The sequence below is a fragment of the Haliotis rufescens genome, unplaced genomic scaffold (genome assembly GCF_023055435.1).
Source record: "Haliotis rufescens isolate VD_foot unplaced genomic scaffold, xgHalRufe1.0.p SCAF_2, whole genome shotgun sequence".
Taxonomy (NCBI): domain Eukaryota; kingdom Metazoa; phylum Mollusca; class Gastropoda; order Lepetellida; family Haliotidae; genus Haliotis; species Haliotis rufescens.
The window spans coordinates 35,156,604-35,174,914 of record NW_025963890.1 but is presented as its reverse complement, the minus strand read 5'-3'; the positions used below and the strand labels follow the sequence as shown (position 1 = coordinate 35,174,914).

General features: G+C 42.9%; 1 protein-coding gene across 2 annotated transcripts; it reads left to right on the top strand.

Moving 5' to 3' along the window:
- The first annotated feature begins 51 nt into the window (after positions 1–51).
- LOC124113076 (tRNA:m(4)X modification enzyme TRM13 homolog) lies at positions 52–17,826 on the top strand. 2 transcript variants are annotated; one of them, XM_046473322.2, is made up of 14 exons: positions 52–280; positions 1,416–1,462; positions 1,704–1,776; positions 3,095–3,157; positions 4,328–4,397; positions 5,302–5,408; positions 7,054–7,132; positions 7,786–7,874; positions 8,299–8,374; positions 8,754–8,831; positions 9,513–9,615; positions 11,111–11,280; positions 14,723–14,828; positions 16,272–17,826. In XM_046473322.2, exons 1-14 carry the CDS (start codon positions 137–139, stop codon positions 16,453–16,455), a joined length of 1,389 nt encoding a protein of 462 aa, XP_046329278.1. In that variant the 5' UTR covers positions 52–136; the 3' UTR covers positions 16,456–17,826. The 2 variants fall into 2 exon arrangements, with proteins under 2 accessions (XP_046329278.1, XP_046329279.1); XM_046473323.2 differs by lacking the exons at positions 3,095–3,157; positions 4,328–4,397; positions 5,302–5,408.
- The last annotated feature ends 485 nt before the right edge of the window (positions 17,827–18,311 follow it).

The following is an 18,311-nucleotide window of genomic DNA, read 5'->3' as shown; positions in this document are numbered from 1 at the left end:
ATATACATAGCGAATTACAAGGATGAATGACAGTTGCTGCGGAACTCATTTCCACTGTTCTTGTTTACTTCCGGATATTCCAAAGGGATTTCCCTCAAGTAGATTTTCACTAAGGTCAAATATTTTGAGCTTGATTATGGAAGTTAAGAAGCTTGACAGTATGGACAGTATACCTCCAGATGGATGTTGTGCATTTTTCTTACCGAAGAAGAGGCGATTCTGCAAATTTAGACCAAACACAGGACAAAAATACTGTGCTGAGCACGCCTGTGTAATGGGGGTAAGGAAATGAAAGTTCAGCAGACACAGGCAAACGGAGGATGTGTTCAGAATACTCGCCCTAATGATTATGTTAAGCAGTGAATAAACTACTTACTAGGGTGAAACATAAAGCATTTTAACGGTCACATCATTCGTGACATTTGCTGAACGTTGACTGTATCAGATAAACAAGGAAGCCATTTCAGTTTTCCATATGTTTTTTTCTTTTTAGATTTCGAATATTGTGTTATCATTTAATTGCTAGATTAAAATTCATCTAAGAACATGAGTCAGCAGACAAATATAGAGGTGCTTGAACCCAATTTGCAATAACTATCAATTGTCCCATGCCTAGTCTCTCGAAAACTTGGTTACTGTATGAATACAAATACAAACACTCCTTTCTGTGCAATAATGTATTGAATACAAATACATTGAAAATGTATAGGAATACATTACTGAATACATTGAATATGATTTCTGTTCCCCATCATGTTCAGTTGGCTTCTTTCTGTTGTCACTGTATCATTCAACCATTATCCTTTGTTGATGTTAATCCCTTTCGTGTACATCCTTAGGTTGTTCTTCTTAAATCCTTATAAGATGTATATAAGTCTGTACTGTGCTGCTGTCTTACTTGTTTGGGGCGATGGGGTAGCCTAGTGGATAAAGTGTTTGCTTGTCACACTGAAGGCCCAGGTTCAAATTCCCAGATGGGTACAATGTGTGAAGCCCATTTCTGATGTCTCCCGCTGTGATAGTGATGGAATATTGCTTAAAGCAGCATAAAAACATACTCACTCACTCACTCACTCACTCTTAATGCTTGACAATGGTATATGGATCTATACGAAAACATCGCATCATAACTGAATAAAGAAGTTGCCATCCATAAAATATCTTGTCTTTACTGTTACTTACCAACTTTTAAAAATGCCAATCAAATGAATTGATAGGTGATTCAAATCATGAATGCTGTACATCAAATTGTCAAACATTTTTGGCAAGTTTCCTTTTCAAATACCAATTCATATTTCTTATTTTGTGACATAAAATATTGTTTCACCAGATCCAGCCTGGCAGTATATGTTATAACTTTCCTGATTGGACACACTGACATGGCCTGCTGGTAAAGTGTGCTTTGTTTTTTGCAGGTTCAACTGGAAAGAAAAAGAATACCATGTCCTCTGGATCCAAAACAGTAAGTTTTTCAATTTCAAAATTATCAGCTGATCATTGTAACCAGCTAGTAGAACAAATAACAGTTAACATGTTTTTCTTGTTCAGCATGTTCAGAGCAACCATATTGATAGTTAGGTTATTATGTTTATATGGTCTCTGTTGTACAGAGGATGTCAAAACCATCATCATGATAAAAATGTACACTTTGGTAGCATTGAAAGAATGGATGAAGTTGAAACCTCATTTTCTCTCCGTTTCAGCACCTGTTATGAAGACAGTCTGGAGAAACACTTAAAGAAATGTAACAAAAGTGTAACAAAGAATGCTGTTGAGGTGAATGACGTCCTGATATATTTACAAGCATATCTATTTGGGCTGGGACGGGTAACTTGGGTACCCGGGTCGGGTGGGTACTGAGTAGGACCTGGGTACCCACAGGACTACCCGGACCCGTGGTTAGTCACGTGATATGTTGTTTCATGACAAAAATCCACTATATAACTACATGGTTACACGACAATTTTAAATATCTAATGTTCGCATTTCTTCATGACTATGAACACGTTCCTTCTGACTTAAATATGTTTGAACAAAGCTAAAACTTCAGTCAACTTCAGTGTATGCATGATCACATCGTTTTATACATATATCTAAAAACATTCTGCCAGGGCTACTGTCAAACTATTATCAATTGGACATCTTGCACCTATCTATCACACCAACAGTGGGTACCCGGGTAGGATCGGGTAATAGGGGTGTGGGTACCCGGGTAGTAAATTTGGACCTGTCCCAGCCCTAATATCTATATGCTTCTTGTTCTGATTATGCACTTTCCAGGGATTCCAGGGCAGTAGATCCCTGGTACCCACTGCTTGTCATAAATGCTGACTATTTTTAATCAGGAGGTTGAATGACCTGACTGATTGTATGTCAGTGTACTCCAACAGTGTGGATAGTTGTTCATGCTGTCAACCACATGTTTGAATAGCCCAAAATTGATCATTAACATGACACTTATAGTGGTACAGACAAACACCACAGTGTCAAAGTTGAAGGGACCTACGTAAGTACTTTGAGTTATTCAAAGTTCTACACAACAGAAAATGATGAATAAAGAAGGAATATGCAGGGACCAAGCTTTTACTTTGAGACAAACATAAGTTCACCACATCAAAGTTTGTCACAACAAAAGTGTAAACATAAGAATAGTATTGTTTAATGTTTATTCTCAGAAAATAACAATAAACTGGTGGATTGTTAACTTAGTAACTCTAACCCCCGAATATAGGGCGTGCAACTTTTCAAAACTGACCGTCCGTCAGCAAAATACATCATCTCGGACAGGTGCGTATGTTAAACACTGATACATGGTGTCATTCAAGTGCACACATGGGAAAACAAACAGCAGGTTATTTTTTCATCAATATGTATTTGGGGGCAATAAGACAATGTTTGGTCATGAGGTTGGCAGGGATGATAATCTAATAATTGATGTATGTAATATTTAAGCGATAAAGCTACTTTTAGTGCTTGGTTCCGAATGCCAAAGAAGAGGTGTCAATTCTACAGTGAGACCACCTCAAATTTCGTGGTTAGGTTTATCTCCTCCTGGTTGTCTGCTGATGCTGTTGTCTTCTGTCCTGGTTGCCAGGGCTACCACCAGCAGGGCATCAACGCCGGCAATGATGACGGAGATGCTGCCCCTCAACCCAAGGTTTGTTCATATTCTTCTTCTTCTTTTTTTCTAGGCCTTCTGATAACATTTTTTTAAATTAAATTGTTTTGCCACTTTTGACAGAAAGCATTTATTCCTGCAAATTTGTACTCAACTCCTTGATGTTGTCACAAAGATATAGTTACTGCTTAGCGGACTGCTGTGGGCCATTTTGCTGGAACTCTATGCCAGTGTTATAAAACGTTTGATGTGTTTATGAACATGAAACCACCAGTGTGGGTCAAAAGGTACATATCCAATATCAGCATCTGTTATTTTGATGTCAGGGGTGTTCAAATACCAAATCTTCCTACTTGCCCAAGGGCACATAAACTTACAAGTACATTCTCCATGCCCGTTAAACTGTCATTACTTATACTACTCCTGAGATAAAGTTTCATTTTGACAAAAAATAGTTTATTACTGTAGCAACAGCTAATGGAAGATGTGCAGAATAGAAAAATATCTAGTCAGTTCATCTGCAGTTGAAAAACACACAATGCATCTTCTAAGTTTCAAAGTTAATACTGCCGATTTTCATACTTGCCCAAGGGCAAGTAAATCTTATTTTCACAGGTCGGGCAAGTTGGGCATACTAATTGAACACCTCTAGATGTTCTCAAAATATTCTGATTTGGCTTTTTTTCACTGGCGATGTGGATAAAAAGTTCTAAAGTTTAGTTTTCCATTTTAATGAATTAATTTGAGATATTTTCTAAAAACGTATCCCCCTCAAATAAAATGATGGTTGATGATATATTTAGGCCCATGTCATGTATGTGACAAGGTCTTAAGATCTGTTGAAACTGTCATTGTGTCTGAAAATTGTGTTTAATTCATGAAGACATCAATCATAGGGTTCACCATTGTCGAGGACTACATTCAACTCAGTGTTCGCAATAAGTGCCTGCCCGTGGGCCTGTGGCAGGTAGATCTCATGTCGGGGCTGTAGTTTCAAATTTGTGGGGGTTCTTGTGTCCTGGAATAAATTTGTGTGTCAATTTATTTGTCACAATAAGCTGCATTTTTTGTTTAAATGATGGCCTGAAGATTTTAACCAGAGCCTGCAGGTTCTATAGTCTGTGGGTCCTGATGGCAGCCTGGCCAGCTTGCCATCTCAAACACTGGTTCTAGTAATGTTTCAATCAGAGCGTGGTTTGTTTATTGCAGGTGACTGTGTGTACTGTGAAGGATGAGGAACTGCAAATTCTCATCGACAGAGTGAATAAATTATACAACGGTAATACATATACGCAGCTGAACACTTTCTGTCAAATTCTGATTGTTGATTTCCAACTATGTTGAATTTTGTCTAGAAATGTAGATGAGACAGTATAAACCTCATTCATCAATGGGTTGATCATTCCAAAGTGATTATAGCAAAGTGTCGAACAGAGACTGCAGTAAATTCCTAGATTGCTGTAGAATAATGTTGACTGTCACTGTCAGTCTCGGCACAGATGGAGTCAATAGTTTGGGTGTGCCTTTCTTTGTTTTGTTCACTAGGAGGGGTCGTAGTGACGATCTTTAATCACAGGCATGCAGACAAACAGTCTGAATTTTTCCAGTGTGGGATAAAATGCTGAGTTCAAAGACCAAGGTGTCTAAATGATCAGACAACATATGTACTCTTGCTACAGGATTCCCTGGGGTTTCCCCAGGAATGTAAAAGTGAGTGAGTGAGTGAGTGAGTATGGTTTTATGCTGCTTTAAGCAATACTCAAACGGGCTTCACACATTGTACCCATGTGGGGAATCGAACCTGGGTCTTCGGCATGACGAATGAATGCTTTAACCACTAGGCTACCCTACCACCCCAAATGTGGAAGTTGTCCGTCAGTGTTTATATCATTTCAAGAAAACAGTCTTGTGAAAAACATATGAATGGATAAATGTGTCATTTATACACTAATTAACACTGGCTTCACATTTATGGGACAGGCCACCTATCCAATGGAAAACGTAAACTTCTCATGAAAAAATATTACAGATTACGTTTTCTCAGCACTGATAACAAATGACCTAAACATAAAGCCCAATCTGTCATAGACTAAATAGAGTACTTTAATTTAATGTTTACTTCAATGTTACCTTGAATATATAACCAATAGAATGTTATTGAGATGAATTATGTCCCCTGACAGAACACATACAAGACATCAAGACAGACATCCTCAGCCACAGTTGTCTGAGGGAAGAGTTGGAGAATCCTTCATATGGCACACCGGCACTGAGACATCGCAAACAGCAGGTAACACACACAATGTGCATTAGGACTGTATGTCTCAAGACATGGGTACAAAATGCCTGATTGAGTATTGTTCGAACGGAGCTTTGGCAAGAGTCTTTAGGTACATGTATAACACGATCTGGTCATGCATACACTGAAGTTGACTGAAGGTTTATCTTTACCCAAACATATAAAAGTCAGAAGCTACGCGTGCATTATCAGAAAAAAACGCCAATATTATTGACTTGTATTGTAACCATGGAGTTCTAGATAATTTTTGTCATTAAACAATACTAGTATATCACATGACTAACAACGGGTCCGGGTAGTCATGTAGGTACCCGCATCCTACTCAGGAGCCGCCCCCGGCCCGAGTACCCGAGTTACCCATCCCAGCCGTAATGTGCATGTAAGTTTCAGTACAGCTTTGGGCAAGGGCAGGTAACTCTACCCAGACTTCAGTGGCATGACAATGATGTCAAAGAGTACCTGTCCCTGTAGTGAAATTGTGTCTTTGTACCATTTTTCTCTAGGGGAATTTAGCCCTGGGACTGTTTTCCCTAGGAAACCTTTTCCATGATACATTTACACTGGCAATATTTGTTCTGGATGAAACTACTTCCATGTGGAACTGATCAGCGTTGACAATGACCCTTCATTGTCACTTTGAACTCAAGCAGTTGTATATGATTTTGCCTTTTTTATGTGAATGTTTACTATTTCCACAGTAACAAGTATTCATTTCTGTCTAGGATGTGTTTTTGTTTTATTTGGTGTTTACAGTGGCCAGGGATTATGGATGAAGGGGATGTTGTCGGCACGGGTACTACAGATATGTACCCCAGGTACCAAAATCAGAATACAGAAAGGTACCTGGTACCCTTAACGGCAGACGGGTCCTTATTCCTCAACCCAAAAACGAAACCGGGTCATGCTGTAGTTCTGGTTCGCCGAATGATGAGTGCACGTAGGAGAATGCTGTGCATTGTGAAATATTAGAGTAATGTATGTACATCACCGTGATTGCTCACTTTTTATATAGCACACTGGAATGCATCTCATACAACATGACAGTTCTGATCCATTTATGGAAAGGAAATGCCAAGAGAAAAATAAAAATATACAGCGTGTACTGCCATGTAGAATTGTACTGCAGTTTGGGATGAAGGACGTGTTGTAAAGCGTTCAAGGAGCCGGTTCAGCGCATTGCGCAATACAGCCTGTGGCAGAATGGACTCACCCTAGGGTACCTTTCTGTATTCTGATTTTGGCTAGGGTACATTTCTGTATACAAAAACGTACCAGGGGTACATATCTGTAGTACCCGTGTTGACAACAACCCCTTCAGCGGGTTGATGATCTGCATCTGATTAGTTATTATCTTACAACACCAACGGTTTATATTTGTCATAACTTATAAGGGTGAGAAATAAAAATCACAAGTTTAATTGATCTCACCAACTGTCATTGTTGGAGATCCGTTAATTCTGTGCATGAAGACGCTTCTAAACTGTCTACAGGAAGAAAATCAAGTATTTGAGTCAGATATGTTAGCATCTTGTTGTTTCCTGCAGTGACACACAGCTCATGTGATAGTAGCTTTCCCACTGAAATAATCTTAGATAATGTGAAGTGTTGGTGAGATACGTGACCATGGTTATTGCAGGCCTCGCTGGTCGGCCACCTAGACAAGCTGCAGCTGCTGAAAGATGGCGTCTGCTTTGTGGAGATGGGTGCAGGGAAAGGTATGTTGTCAGGTCCGTGCATGGTACAGGGCAGGGTTTCTGTTTTCAGTCCTGACCCTTAAATACCCAACACTACCATAGACAGGCTTGAAAGTGCCTTGAATCTGGGCTTGAAAAGGACATAACATTGAATCAGCTTTTAAAAAAAAATTGATAATATGTCTTGTACATGTTCACATTTAATTTGACTATCATTGTTAACTCTGCCGTAAATTAGATGTTTTATTATTGTTTTTCCACTATTAATTTCTGATGTCATGTCGCAAAAGTAAGTCCAATACTTGATTGATAAATCAAATAGAAACACTGATTCGACTTAGATTTTAATAGTTTAGTTGGATGTGCATTTTGACAATAAAATAAAGAATGTCTTAATATATCTGTTTTGAAATAAATTTGTGGGTCTTACTTCCTGAAAAGTGTGACCATTGCTTTGAAAAGGCTTTATAATGTCCTTAAGTTTGGTTGGTGGCAAGGTGGTTTAATCGTCATCTTACTCCTGGAAAGGATCATTGTGTAGCCTTGTCACATAGGATCACTGATCACTAGGGGATTGTAATCTTCTCAAAAACCTTTTTTGAATAAAATGTCTTTTTTATTACGTTATTGTTGAAGTAGAAATGTTCCCCCAATGTGTGATGTCCCTCGTACAGGTCAGCTGTCTCACTGGGTCCAGCGAGCGGTGGAGAAGTGTGATAAAGTTTCCTTCGTCTTGGTGGACAGAGGCACGATACGATACAAAGTAAGGACATGGAGGTGTTGGCACTCAAAATAAGCTAATATACATTTGGGTATCTCAATATTTAAATGTTTTGAGACATGAATATTATTAAGTTGTTTGGTTAGGTTTGTTTAGTTGGAAAAAATGATTAATTATGAGTGCAGGACATTTAGTATTTTTACAGTAATATGTATATATAAGAGAAGGTTTTATTTTACTTTTTTAAGGGGGATTGCGGAGACGAGAGACTACCTGACAATGCATTTAATTAATTATTATTAAGAAAGTTAATAGTTCATAGTTTTACTGATCCTTCAAAGATGAGCACATTAAATAAATATTAATAAACAATAAAACTATTTTTATTTTATTTTCTGCTTTGGTTTAGTTTAATCTGTAACAGAAAATAGAAAGTTGTCACATAATATTCCAAATACTATTTCAGCTTGACAACCAGCACCGAGAAGAACAGGGACCAAAGTTTGAGAGGCTCAGGATAGACATTGAACACTTAAATCTGGGTGCGTCATGTTGTTTGATATCTTGTTGGGGTTTCTACAGGAAGTATGTGGATGTGTTACTGCTGATGATCAGTAGTGGCGGTGGAAGCTGAAACATTAACATTAACCACTCTAAGGAATATGTGCTTCATTGCATCAACATCGATTTTGATGAAACATCAAGAATCAAAAGCATTTGTGAATCACATACCAGTAAATAAATAACAGTTCATTGAGTTTAGTGTTTCATCTTTCCTCTGTATCTGTAACCACCTGCATTTCCAATTAAAAGATATACAAAGGGAGGTAATTCAGTGGTTGCACACTGTATGCATATCACTAGTGAATTAAATTGAATAAATGTACGTTTTTACCATGTCGTCTTGATTCTTTGTTTCAGGGAAGTATAACACAATATCAGCAGATGACCACCGTCCAGTGGTTGCGATGGGAAAACACTTGTGTGGTGCAGCCACAGGTACTAATTGCAGTAATATCACGTCTTCCACTCTCATACGATATATTCCTCTCTGCTTGAAGATCTGATCAGGTGAACCGTCCAGGCAATCTGACCACCATTTCTGTTGTAAAGGATAAAGGCCACACCATTGAATTGTTGCCAAACATGTTCTACCCCCTGTTGGTTCTGAGGGCCATGAGCACTCTACACCCAATCAGTCCCCCGAAGGAATATATATGTTGTGTGTGGGTTATCTATTTTTTACCTCAAAATGTCATCAAAGTGGTAAAGAAATGAAGATGAGTTGCTTTAAAATCAGCCAATAAATCAATCAGAAAGAAGACATATGATTGGCTCAAGAACCCACGCTTCCTTCATTTTATTGGACAGTGAATATTCACTCAGGGTTGACCTTACACGACTTTCTATGGATATGGCATCAGATCAGATCTTCACGAGGTATTGCATTGCTGTAAACATCTGATTTAGGCCACAGGGACTGAATGTTGTGAAGTTCTGATGGAAATGCCAAATTTGATATATTTGTATTGTCGCAAAAATATTTATATAAAGGTAGCCAGTCATATCAGTCTTTACACAGCTATGTTTAATGAATAATAAGATTTTGTCAACTAATTAATTTTTGTTTATCTTTTCAATCTTATGGTTCAAAAGGATTGTTTTTCACCACTTTGCTAGATCTAGCACTGAGATGTCTACTTGAGACACTTCCCAAGTCAGATGACAACCAAACCTGTGAACAATCTCCTTCCAAGAAGCCCAGAACAGAACATAAACACAGGTAGTCACTAATCACACTGTTTGTGTTGGGGCTGTCAGGTAGCCCAGTGGTTAATGCGTTCGCTCGTCACGCCGAAGACCCGGGTTCGATTCCCGACATTGGTACAATGTGTGAAGCCAATTTCTGGTGTCCCCTGCCGTGATATTGCTGGAATACTGCATACTCACTCAATCATTGTTGGTGTTGCCCTGTAGAAGTAATGCCCATTATTTTCTTCTATTTTTCAAGACTTCCTACTTTCCTTACAAGTACACTATCATTTTGTTCCCTGGCAACCTCCATAGGGATGTCCCCAGTACCCCATGTGACATGATGGTGTCATTGAACCCAGAGACCCATGAAGATCCGGGTTAGAATAGGTCTTCAGCAACCCAGGTTGGCCTTGCGTAGATCTATGCTCACGGTGTCAATCACTAGACTGTCTGGTCCAGACTAGATTATTTAGAGACCACTGTCATATAGCTGGCATATTGCTGAGTGAGGCGTTAAACAACAAACATTGGACCCCGACTGCATGGGTAGTGCTCATCATCCATGTGTTTCTCTGTCCCAAGCCATCTTCCCGAGGCAAGAGAGTTAACTGACTATATAAGTCCAATTTCCACCCTTGACAAACTAGGCTGGTATTATGGAGTTACATTTTGGCTGGACTAAAGAGTCTATGCATAGTCCAATCAAAATCACGCAACGAAATAGAAATCCGGTAACGTAAACTGTTGTGCTGATTTCGGTCGATTGCAGGATTTGCAAAGCATGTGCACCGCCAACTCCCTGTCAACAGATATTTTCCAAATCTTTCCATGTTTTTAATCAAGGTGCTCGCGTGATTTGATGCATTTTGTGATGTAAGATCCATTTTATTACAATATAGACCTTGATTATCGATCAGATCGTCTTGACTGGGAGCCACTGTTATGTTTGAAGCAAATGCAAGTGATACGAGAGGTGGAATCTTATTGGTCTATAGGAGAGGCTTAGAAGGGACATAACTTGTAATAGCCACTGGTGGCGCTACGATAGAGCCAAGAAATTCCAGGGGGGAAACTGGACTTTTAAGGTCAGTTAACTCCCTTGCCTCGGGAAGATGGTCCCAAGCTTGATTGTCTAAAGGATGACAGGGTTCAAATTAACATTAGCCAGGAGGGACTAGTGACATTTCCTTGTGGGCTACCACGTTCACCATTATTAAGATGACAATTCTGTAGCAGATGATTTTTGCGGACTTGTAATAAAAAAATAATAATTTATACCTGAGCGGCTGCAATGATAGAGCAGACTGTGGTGTTCCCTTACTGCCAGGGCAACTTATATTTGAACAATTTATGAGGATGATAAAATGGTTGCTGAAGGCTGCTTGGAGGCCATTATTGCTACTTTTGTCTTATAAATGCATGGATTCAAATTCATGTAATATGTTTTACTCACTGTATACTCTAAGACAAATAAAAATTATAACTAATGTGAAAAGTAATTAAACATGTTCCCTCCTTCCTAGGCTGCCCTCGGGTGTAGTGATAGCGCTGTGCTGCCACCACCGATGTACCTGGAAGGCATATGTTGGCAAGGAGTTCATGAAGCACTGTGGGATATCAGCCCGAGACTTCCAGCTCCTCAGCAGCATGAGCAGCTGGGCCACCTGTACCTGGAAGGGCTGGAGGAAGACAGGTAGGTGACTGGGTGATGGGCTGGAGGGAGACAGGTAGGTGGCTGGGTGTTGGGCTGGAGGGAGACAGGTAGGTGACTGGGTGTAGGGCTGGAGGGAGACAGGTAGGTGACTGGGTGTAGGGCTGGAGGGAGACAGGTAGGTGGCTGGGTGTAGGGCTGGAGGGAGACAGGTAGGTGACTGGGTGTAGGGCTGGAGGAAGACAGGTAGGTGACTGTGTGAAGGGCTGGAGGGAGACATGTAGGTGGCTGGGTGTAGGGCTGGAGGGAGACAGGTAGGTGGCTGGGTGTAGGGCTGGAGGGAGACAGGTAGGTGGCTGGGTGTAGGGCTGGAGGGAGACAGGTAGGTGGCTGGTAGTAGGGCTGGAGGGAGACAGGTAGGTGACTGGGTGTAGGGCTGGAGGGAGACAGGTAGGTGACTGGGTGTAGGGCTGGAGGGAGACAGGTAGGTGGCTGGGTGTAGGGCTGGAGGGAGACAGGTAGGTGACTGGGTGTAGGGCTGGGGGAAGACAGGTAGGTGACTGGGTGTAGGGCTGGGGGAAGACAGGTAGGTGACTGGGTGTAGGGCTGGAGGAAGACAGGTAGGTGGCTGGGTGTAGGGCTGGGGGAAGACAGGTAGGTGACTGGGTGTAGGGCTGGAGGAAGACAGGTAGGTGGCTGGGTGTAAGGCTGGAGGGAGACAGGTAGGTGGCTGGGTGTAGGGCCCGAGGAAGACAGGTAGGTGGCTGGGTGTAGGTCTGGAGGGAGACAGGTAGGTGGCTGGGTGTAGGGCTGGAGGGAGACAGGTGGGTGGCTGGGTGTAGGGCTGGAGGGAGACAGGAAGGTGACTGGGTGTAGGGCTGGGGGAAGGCATGTAGGTGACTAGGTGTAGGGTTGGGGGAAGACAGGTAGGTGACTAGGTGTAGGGCTTGGGGAAGACAGGTAGGTGACTGTGTGTAGGGCTGGAGGGAGACAGGTAGGTGACTGTGTGTAGGGCTGGAGGGAGACAGGTAGGTGGCTGGGTGTAGGGCTGGAGGGAGACAGGTAGGCCGCTGGGTGTTGGGCTGGAGGGAGACAGGTTGGCTGGGTGTAGGGCTGGGGGAAGACAGGTAGGTGACTGGGTGTAGGGCTGGGGGAAGGCAGGTAGGTGACTGGGTGTAAGGCTGGAGGGAGACAGGTAGGTGGCTGGGTGTTGGGCTGGAGGGAGACAGGTTGGCTGGGTGTAGGGCTGGGGGAAGACAGGTAGGTGACTGGGTGTAGGGCTGGGGGAAGGCAGGTAGGTGACTGGGTGTAGGGCTGGAGGAAGACAGGTAGGTGACTGTGTGAAGGGCTGGAGGGAGACATGTAGGTGGCTGGGTGTAGGGCTGGAGGGAGACAGGTAGGTGGCTGGGTGTAGGGCTGGAGGGAGACAGGTAGGTGGCTGGGTGTAGGGCTGGAGGGAGACAGGTAGGTGCTGGTTGTAGGGCTGGAGGGAGACAGGTAGGTGACTGGGTGTAGGGCTGGAGGGAGACAGGTAGGTGGCTGAGTGTAGGGCTGGAGGGAGACAGGTAGGTGGCTGGGTGTAGGGCTGGAGGGAGACAGGTAGGTGGCTGGGTGTAGGGCTGGAGGGAGACAGGTAGGTGACTGGGTGTAGGGGTGGGGGAAGACAGGTAGGTGACTGGGTGTAGGGCTGGGGGAAGGCAGGTGGGTAACTGGGTGTAGGGCTGGAGGGAGACAGGTAGGTGACTGGGTGTAGGGCTGGAGGGAGACAGGTAGGTGGCTGGGTGTAGGGCTCGAGGGAGACAGGTAGGTGGCTGGGTGTAAGGCTGGAGGGAGACAGGTAGGTTGCTGGGTGTAGGGCTGGAGGGAGACAGGTAGGTGACTGGGTGTAGGGCTGGGGGAAGACAGGTAGGTGGCTGGGTGATGGGCTGGAGGGAGACAGGTAGGTGACTGGGTGTAAGGCTGGAGGGAGACAGGTAGGTGGCTGGGTGTAGGGCTCGAGGAAGACAGGTAGGTGGCTGGGTGTAGGGCTGGAGGGAGACAGGTAGGTGGCTGGGTGTAGGGCTGGAGGGAGACAGGTAGGTGACTGGGTGTAGGGCTGCAGGGAGACAGGTGGGTGGCTGGGTGTAGGGCTGGGGGAAGGCATGTAGGTGACTAGGTGTAGGGTTGGGGGAAGACAGGTAGGTGACTAGGTGTAGGGCTGGGGGAAGACAGGTAGGTGACTGTGTGTAGGGCTGGAGGGAGACAGGTAGGTGACTGTGTGTAGGGCTGGAGGGAGACAGGTAGGTGGCTGGGTGTAGGGCTGGAGGGAGACAGGTAGGCCGCTGGGTGTTGGGCTGGAGGGAGACAGGTTGGCTGGGTGTAGGGCTGGGGGAAGACAGGTAGGTGACTGGGTGTAGGGGTGGGGGAAGGCAGGTAGGTGACTGGGTGTAAGGCTGGAGGGAGACAGGTAGGTGGCTGGGTGTAGGGCTCAAAAGGGAGACAGGTAGGTGGCTTGGTGTAGGGCTGGAGGGAGACAGGTAGGTGGCTGGGTGTTGGGCTGGAGGGAGACAGGTTGGCTGGGTGTAGGGCTGGGGGAAGACAGGTAGGTGACTGGGTGTAGGGCTGGAGGGAGACAGGTAGGTGACTGGGTGTAGGGCTGGAGGAAGACAGGTAGGTGACTGTGTGAAGGGCTGGAGGGAGGCAGGTAGGTGGCTGGGTGTAGGGCTGGAGGGAGACAGGTAGGTGACTGGGTGTAGGGCTGGAGGGAGACAGGTAGGTGGCTGGGTGTAGGGCTGGAGGGAGACAGGTAGGTGGCTGGTTGTAGGGCTGGAGGGAGACAGGTAGGTGACTAGGTGTAGAGCTGGAGGGAGACAGGTAGGTGGCTGGGTGTAGGGCTGGAGGGAGACAGGTAGGTGGCTGGGTGTAGGGCTGTAGGGAGACAGGTAGGTGACTGTGTGTAGGGCTGGAGGAAGACAGGTAGGTGACTGGGTGTAGGGCTGGAGGAAGACAGGTAGATGACTGGGTGTAGGGCTGGAGGGAGACAGGTAGGTGGCTGGGTGTAGGGCTGGAGGGAGACAGGTAGGTGGCTGGGTGTAGGGCTGGAGGGAGACAGGTAGGTGACTGGGTGTAGGGCTGGAGGGAGATAGGTAGGTGACTGGGTGTAGGGCTGGAGGAAGACAGGTAGGTGACTGGGTGTAGGGCTGGAGGGAGACAGGTAGATGACTGGGTGTAGGGCTGGAGGGAGACAGGTAGGTGTAGGGCTGGAGGGAGACAGGTAGGTGACTGGGTGTAGGGCTGGAGGGAGACAGGTAGGTGACTGGGTGTAGGGCTGGAGGGAGACAGGTAGGTGACTGGGTGTAGGGCTGGAGGGAGACAGGTAGGTGTAGGGTAGAGGGAATGTAAAGATTATGTTTGACATATTTTATAATATTGCTAAGAGCTACATAAACCACACAAGAGTCAGGTGTTTTATGAATGTGTTTTACCATTTGTTGTATTCCTCCAGGCATAAAGCAGCAGCCGGAGCAGAAGGACAGACCAGAGGAGGATGTGGGGGACAGCACTGCAGACGAGCATGACATTGAGGCAGCAGACATCAACAGCGCTCAGACGTAAGTGTTGCTTACTTAACAGTCAACTTTGTTGCGTCCTATTTAAGACATGTCCTAATTCACCTAAGTGAATGAGTAAATGTTATTTGAAACCTTGGTCTCCAATATTCCATATAGTCAGACTATAAATAATCCAGTCTGGACCACGCAGAGCAGTGGTTGACAGTACCATAACGTAATCGAGTACAGAGGTACAGAATGTCCAGAACAACAGCCAGGTCCCACACTGTAACAACTGGGTCCTCTGCTCCAGTGACAAGCAAGGCAACTGAGGTCCTTCTCACAACTCAGGTCATGAACTAGTCATGAGTGTCTCTAACAGATCATGAACATGTCATGAATATATCTAACAGGTCATGAACTAGTCATGAGTGTCTCTAACAGATCATGAACGTGTCATAAGTATATCTAACAGATCATGAACTAGTCATGAGTGTCTCTAACAGATCATGAACATGTCATGAATATATCTAACAGATCATGAACTAGTCATGAGTGTCTCTAACAGATCATGAACATGTCATCAATATATCTAACAGGTCATGAACTAGTCATGAGTGTCTCTAACAGATCATGAACATGTCATGAATATATCTAACAGGTCATGAACTAGTCATGAGTGTCTCTAACAGATCATGAACATGTCATCAATATATCTAACAGGTCATGAACTAGTCATGAGTGTCTCTAACAGATCATGAACATGTCATGAATATATCTAACAGGTCATGAACTAGTCATGAGTGTCTCTAACAGATCATGAACATGTCATCAGTATATCTAACAGGTCATGAACTAGTCATGAGTGTCTCTAACAGATCATGAACATGTCATGAATATATCTAACAGGTCATGAACTAGTCATGAGTGTCTCTAACAGATCATGAACATGTCATCAGTATATCTAACAGGTCATGAACTAGTCATGAGTGTCTCTAACAGATCATGAACATGTCATCAGTATATCTAACAGGTCATGAACTAGTCATGAGTGTCTCTAACAGATCATGAACATGTCATGAATATATCTAACAGGTCATGAACTAGTCATGAGTGTCTCTAACAGATCATGAACATGTCATGAGTATATCTAACAGGTCATGAACTAGTCATGAGTGTCTCTAACAGATCATGAACATGTCATAAGTATATCTAAAAGGTCATGAACTAGTCATGAGTGTCTCTAACAGATCATGAACATGTCATAAGTATATCCAACAGGTCATGAACTAGTCATGAGTGTCTCTAACAGATCATGAACATGTCATAAGTATATCCAACAGGTCATGAACTAGTCATGAGTGTCTCTAACAGATCATGAACATGTCATGAGTATATCTAACAGGTCATGAACTAGTCATGAGTGTCTCTAACAGATCATGAACATGTCATAAGTATATCTAACAGGTCATGAACAAGTAATGAGTGTTTCTTTCCTTCCAGGTCTGGGTTGAAGCTGAGTGAGACTGAGAGAGAAGAAATTGGGCGACGGTGCAAGCGCCTCATAGACTACGGACGCATCAAGTACCTCCAACATTATCAAATGGACAGCAACTTAAGGGAGTACATCGACCACCACCTCACACCAGAAAACATTGTCCTGATCGCTAAACCTTTCAAAGACTGAGTGCACCAAGGCAGCATACACAATACTCATAAAATGTCATTTTTTCTGGAAGCTTGAAATCTGTCTTCTTTTGGAAACAGAATACTGTAATTGATGACAAATATATCTGTTCATGAAATAGCTTATTTGTTTTTTGTCCTGTACCCTCTCACAGACAGTTGCGATGACACAACAAACATATCTCCTATACTTTAACATAGATGTATGATAGTCATTGTGCCATGACTGATCTGTGAAGGGGTCAGTACTTACCAGCTATGGTGACCAAATCTCTGTGCTGCTCCTGTAATCAATTTATATTTTGAATTGTCTTCGAAGTGAATCATGTTGCATTTGTCATTAGGTCACGACACATGCACTTTACTGAAACCTATCACGTGTGGATCAGTGGGACGCCTGTAGCGGTGTGTAGCAACAAGTCAAAATCCAAATTGTGTGTAGGGAGCATCACTGAGATAGTAAACTGCAGCTACATGTTGACCAGTTGTGTTGGTATCTAATGTACATAACCTGGCTTGTATTAAGTGTTGCAAGCCATGAACAGAGGCGTGATACATCTGTGTGAAATCTTCCTACCAGCGGGTGTCCTTGTAACTGTCAGCATTATCACTCTTTTAGCACCAGGCTATGCTGATTTCATTTGCAGAACAGCACCCGGGTCGTTTGAATATGTTTCACTTGTTACTTGAATTTATTTTTAATGATTGGTTCAACGATGACATTAAAATTTTAGTTTACAGAATATTTTTTCTACCTGTCCAGTCTGTAAACTATTTTCAGTGAGGCCATAATAAATATACGTCATTAGGTTTCTATTGTTGCCCCCTTCACTGCCTCAATCATGTTATAGCCCCCAAGTACCTACAGATAAAGAAAATCACTATCTGGGTGCCTTCTTTCTTTACTTGATGAAATACACCACGCACTCAGTACTACCAAACATTCATGCTTCATGTGATTCACAAGTGTTTATGTTCACAGATGTCTTGAACAGTTTGTTAAAAAAAATAAAAATACATAACATGCCTCCTGCCTCACATGTAATCTAATTATATATTTTTTGTGGCCTAATGAAATGCATTTAAAGTCAGTCGTTAGGGGAAGGACGGTAACCATTTCAATAGTTAAATTTGGAATGCACTTTTACTTAAACATTTCTCTACAGTCCTGGACACAAACAAACCACTGTTTCTGGTGCTAACAGTGATAATCCCATCCATTTTTTGTAAGTATTGTAATTTTATTTTTGTCTTTTTATAATGTATTGACTTCATGTTTATGTGTGTCTAGAGGATATTGACAAGGAATACGATTTGTAACATGTGTGCTGTGTGGCCAGGCTGGAAATAAAACTTTTAATTATCAATTCAATTTTGAGTGTTTTATGGATTATGTTTCATAGTGAGTGTGTTAGTGTTTACACCTCACTAGACAGTATTATATCACAAGCTGTAAGTTTAATTCAGAAGAACCAGTGTGGTGAAACCCATATGCATGGTATGGTGCAGACAAACCAAGAATCATTATCAGAACAAATATAGGATACGACGTAAATTGTAATAAAAAGGTAAATTGTAATACTTGCAGCAAATTGTAATAATTTTGACGTAAATTGTAATAACAACGTAAATTGTAATAAAATTTGACGTAAATTGTAATACGCAAATTGTAATAATCTCAACTTGCGGTAAAATGTAATAACTTTTTACCTAAATTGTAATAACCTTATAAGTTTAGTGTCAAAGGCGTTAAATGACTAGAACCTATCCTTGTCAGGGTTGGTACAGGGTTTATCGTACAATCGTCATTAAAGTATGGGTGTGGGGGAGGATTGAGGTCGTTATCGTACATTGTTG

Bases quoted from the DNA above. Each gene is read 5' to 3' on its own strand.
- LOC124113076 (XM_046473322.2), top strand. From the start codon at position 137: ATGGAAGTTAAGAAGCTTGACAGTATGGACAGTATACCTCCAGATGGA. The intron at 1,777-3,094 runs GTGAATGACGTC...CCTGGTTGCCAG, and splicing joins TAACAAAGAATGCTGTTGAG to GGCTACCACCAGCAGGGCAT. The intron at 3,158-4,327 runs GTTTGTTCATAT...TGTTTATTGCAG, and splicing joins ATGCTGCCCCTCAACCCAAG to GTGACTGTGTGTACTGTGAA.